Source organism: Carlito syrichta, unplaced genomic scaffold (assembly GCF_000164805.1).
Source record: "Carlito syrichta isolate Samal-C Ts95f unplaced genomic scaffold, Tarsius_syrichta-2.0.1 Scaffold135813, whole genome shotgun sequence".
Lineage (NCBI taxonomy): Eukaryota > Metazoa > Chordata > Mammalia > Primates > Tarsiidae > Carlito > Carlito syrichta.
This window is the reverse complement of record NW_007079909.1, coordinates 15,954-20,820: the sequence shown is the minus strand read 5'-3', so window position 1 is coordinate 20,820 and position 4,867 is coordinate 15,954. Positions and strand designations below refer to the sequence as shown.

General features: G+C 66.5%; 1 protein-coding gene across 1 annotated transcript in view; it reads left to right on the top strand.

The window, feature by feature from the left end:
* Positions 1-4,867, top strand: part of LOC103251004 (nuclear receptor corepressor 2-like) — a gene marked incomplete at both ends in the record, with an annotated part of 64,044 nt that overhangs the window by 45,354 nt on the left and 13,823 nt on the right. The window contains 1 exon segment of the mRNA XM_021708342.1: positions 3,865-4,029. Within this exon segment, the coding sequence (XP_021564017.1) occupies positions 3,865-4,029 (165 nt within the window).

The window sequence follows — 4,867 nt, the reverse complement described above, 5'->3', positions numbered from 1 at the left end:
GGTCTCACCAAGTTGCCCAGGCGGGTCTCGAGCCCACGGGCTCAGGCAGTCCACTCACCTTGGCCTCCCAAAGTGCGGGATTACAGGCTGAGCCACCGAGCCCGGCCATAACTGGTTTCTCAGCACAGGTATCTTTTCAAGATTTTCAGAGCATTATAAATACATGAAAACAGGCCTGCGGTCCAGCCCTGATCTGGTGGGATTCGGGCCACATGCGGGCTTGAGGAGTGCAGCGAGCGCCCAGCAGGCAGCGACTCGGGCCAGGCAGGGAGCACCCCTTCCCCAGCGCCCGTCGTAACCTGGCCACACGAGGTCCCGGGTTCTCAGGGGAGCAGGGCTGCACTCCCAGCAGCTGTGGTCCTGAGTGTCCTTGGCACCATGTGGCACTCGAAGGAGACGTGGACGCTTGCTGTCAGGGTCTGGGGCGTTCTGAGCCTGTGTCCCCAGGTGGTCCCTTTCCAGGTCCGCCTGGCAAGTGGGTGCTGTGGGCGCGTGCAGGGGGCTGACCCCAGCGCTTCTCCACTCTGGGCAAGCCCGGGCAGCTGCCAGCGCTGCAGAGGTCTGAGGGCAGCTGCTGTCCCGCTGCCTTGGGTGTCATGTGCCTTCTTCTCCAGAAAGCCGTGCTTGGCCTCCACTGTGGGCCTCTGCCGTGGGCCTCTTTGAGAAGGGCAGTATGCAGGACTGTCTGAGGACAGAGGGCAGGACACCCACCTTCCTGTGGCCACCTTCGCCGGCTGCAGGCTGTCCGGAGGCCTCCCCCCATAGGCAGGCAGGAGTCCTGGCTCCCACACAGGGCTGTGGAGCACCTGTGATGGCCACATGCCAGCACCGGGGCTCAGCAGGGGAGGCTGAGGTCTCCCCCAGGGCAGCTGCTGTCTCCGAGTGGGTGGACATCAAACGAGGGTACAACAGCACAACAAGGTGCCTCAGGGCGGGTGGCCCTGGAGCAGGTGACGGTGGAGTGGGTGGCCCACAGAACCGATTGACCCGGGAAGCGCCCTGTGGGGCAGGAGGAACCAGCCTGAGGAGGCCTGGTGGGTGTTCCGGGAAGGGGGGTGCGGCTGTGCAAAGGCCCTGGGCTGTGAGGACACGCTGGGTGTTGGAGGGGGTGTCTGGGGCAGGGGCAGCGAGGGAAGTGGAGGCTGGGTCGTGCAGGCCTCGGAGGCCACAGTTGAGGGTGGGTGTTTCCTGGGCGCGGCAGAGCTGGAGGAACCTTAAGGGGGTGTGTGTTGGGGGTGGACGTGGCATCTGCTGGACGCTCTGGAAAGGTCTCTGGCCGGCACCGCGTTGAGGGTGGAGGCAGGAGGCCAGTGTGTGGCTCCTGTGGGTGACAGGGCAGGAGGGGCACCTGGGGTTTGTCCAGCGGCAAAGCCGGCAGGGCCTCTCACCGGGACCCCCAGGATAAGGACATGGTGCCACGTGGGGTGTGGCTCTGGGAGGCACTCCAGGCCCAGACAGCCTGCAGAGGACTCGTGTGTGGATGCCAGGAACCCTGAGGGTGGGGCCGCATGACCTCCAGGCACGGCTGACCCCGCGGGTCCCTGTCCTGGGAGGAAAGCCACCAGCTGGTGGTGTCTGGGGCCGGCCTTGAGCCCGTGCCCGCCCTCCACGGAGATGGTGCACCTGGCGTTGAGCACTGTGCGTCCCTCCCGCAGCCAGATGTGCTCGGCCCCGGCAGGACACGTGTGAACTTGGCACCCAGCATGCCCTCTCTGGTCGCTCGGGAAGCAGGTGTCCGCCCTGGCCCCGCGCAGGGTGGCGTGTGGCCCCTCAGGCTCCCGGGGCCCCGCAGGAGGACCAGGCTGTGTCTCCAGACTCTGGGCTGCCCGCCCAGCCTGGCCCAGCCCAGGGTTTCCCTTCCAGCATCGAGCCTCCCCCACCACCCCCACCCTCCAAGGCTGAGCCCAGAAAGTAGGGCACCTGCCTGGCTGGGGAGCTGGTGGGCCCGGCCCAGGGCAGCTGTGGAGTTTCCCGGCCCAGGGCAGGCCGTGAAGGGGCATCTCCGTGGCAGAGAAGCCCCTGCACCCAGCGACCCCTCCCGTCGGCCGCCAACTCAACAGGGTCCAGGTCAGGGGACGTCAGTCTTTCCTTGGGGAGGGTTGGAGCTGGGCGGCACGCAGGCCTCCGCTCCCGCCTGCTGTGTCTGCAGCAGGCATCATCCATCGGTCCTGGCGCTGCCTCCGGCCACACCGCACGGGCTTTTAGAACCCCCTTCACTCATCTGGAAGGGCCCAGGAGGTGACACCCACCTGCTGGTCCTGTCCCAGGGCTCTGTCATCCCCAAGTTGTGTCTCTACCAGGATTGGCTGTCAGGAGAGGTTCAGAGCTGGGGCGGATTCCAGCAGGGGTGAGAAACCGGCAGGAAGGTGCCATGACGGCAAGCCTGAGCCCGGGGCCGGCAGTGTCTGGGCCCCCCAGGCCTGGGTTCCTCTTCCCGGGGGAGCGTGGCAGCGTGGTCAGGTCTAAGGCCACCGTGTGGGGCGCCTCACTGCTGCTCGGGGGCTGGGGCCTCGGGCCAGGAGGCAGAACCATTCAGCGTCTGCGTTCCCTTCCATGAAACAGGGCGGTCGCGGTCGGCCCCGTGTCTGGTGCCACGAGGATAATCAGGCCGACCCGCCCGGATTGGTGGAGGCCGGGGGACTAGGGTGTCCCCTGGCCTGCCACCGTGTGCAGCCCTCTGGGGGCAGGTCTTGCCATGGTGAGGAGGTGCTGGGGGCCTTAGGCAAGTTTGTTGGCAAGTCCACACCTCCATTTCCCCTCTACAAGGGGCCTGGCGGCAGCCTCTGCTACACAAGCTTGCCAGGAGACTGTGAGGCCTGGGGCGGCCAGCCTCCTGCCTGGGCCTGAGCGTGTGCCCCAGGATGGGCCCACCGGCTGCTGTCCAGAGTGCTGGGGCCGGCAGCCCCGCCGCCACACTTGTGCACACAAGCCCGCGTCGCACATGACACGTCAGCACACATATTCCATTGTACAGTACCCGTAAGATGTCACCTGCACTGCACGTCACACACGCCACACACATGACACACATCATACACTCTGCATCACTTAACGCAGCACGCACGTTACGCACAAAGCATGTCACATACGAACCAAGCACTGCGTACCACACGCCACATACATGTACACACAGAAACACCCACACTTGTTACATGTCACACACATCGTGCATGCAGATTCACTTACCACACCCACACATCACGCATACAGTGCACATCACACACACCTCACACACGTACCACAGTGCCCCAGATACACATCACATATGCGTCACACAGGCAGCACGCCCGCCCTCCCACCCTCCGGGCCTGCCATGGACACACTGCTGGCCGCGGGCCTGTCGCTCCTAGGCCCAGGAGGAGAGGGTGCTGACCCTCCCGCCCGTGGTGTTGTGTATAGCAGGGTCGGCACCTTCTCCTGCCAGGCCCGGGGCAACAGGCCTGCGGCCAGCGTCCCCTGCAACTGCTTAGCTGTCAGGCAGGCGGGCAGGCAGGGCAGGTGTGACGTGACAGGTGTGACACCCGTGCCTGTCTCCACAGAACCAGGTGCGGGCGGGTCCTGCTCCAGGCTGGTCCACGGCTCACCTGGCCGAGTGGTGCCCGCGGGGCGTCCAGGCCCGAGAGTCCTGTCTATCCTTAGTGCCCCGACCGCCCCGCCGCGGGCCCCGCCGGGCTGAGCCGCCTCTGTGCTGAGCATGACATCGCAGGGGGTGGCTCAGCACCGGGCAGCAGGCAGGGGCTTCCCAAGGGAGCCTGGGACGCCACAGGCCCCCGCGGCCGACTGGGACCCTGTCGCCAGTTCGGGCAGGGCCTGGCGGGAGCAGGATGCCGGCTCCCAGGCCTGACCCCCTGCCTCCTGCCCCAGCAGAGAAGCCCGTGTTCTTCCCGTCCTTCGTGGCTGAGGCCCAGAAACTGCCCGGGGAGCCCCCCTGCTGGGCTTCCGGCCTGCCCTTCCCCGTGCCCCCTCGGGAGGTGATCAAGGCCTCCCCACACGCCCTGGACTCCTCAGCCTTCTCCTACGCGCCACCCGGTGAGTAGCCATCACGCTCAGTCGGCCAGCTTGCAGTCAGGGGCACCAGCTGTGGCACTGGCTCAGAACTGCGTGTGGAAGGACCCTGGTGTCTGATGGGACCTGGCGGGAGGGTGGCCTGGCCCGTGGAGGGGCCGGGGAGCCTTTCTGCGCTTCGGGAAATCCCCAGGACTGTGATGTTTGCCGCAGCAGCAGGGAGCCACAGGTGGTCCTTGAGCAGGCACGGGCAGGCTTGTGACGTGGCTGACCTTTCAGCACTGGCTCAGAGCTAGAGAAGGGGTAGGCCCAGGGGAGCCCCGGGGAAGGGCACTGCCTGGGCTCACAGGCTCTGCGAGGCTGGGCATGGAGGCTGTCTGGCCTCTGTGGTCCTGCTGGGCCTTGCTGGCTGTAAAATCGGCACCCCGGGCGTGGGGCGGGGTGGGCGCAGCGGGGGCGAAAAAAGTGGGATTGCCAGGGGCCAGTAGGGACTGAGGTTGGCCAAGGCTGCCCCGAGTGGAGCTGAGCTTGAAGGTAGAGGGGCCACGGGAGCCAGGAGAGCAGGGAATGGCATGCTGGGCGGAGGGAACAACAGGCGGGAGTGCAGAGGCAGCGAGGTCCGAAAAGGGAACCCAGCGGCCACAGAGGGAGCTTTTGGGAGCCCAGGGCCAGGCTGGGGAAGTGGGAGCCGTGGAGGGTTGGCAGCAGGGAACAGGGTCCTGTGGGCTCTGCTCGAGACGCCTCAGACTCCCGTCCAGGGAAGGGTCTGTCGGGGGCTGAGCTGGAACTGGGGGACCGGCTGGGTCCGCGAGAGCCGAGGGGCCGGGATCCCGGGTGCTGGAGTCTCAGCTGAGGGCTCGGA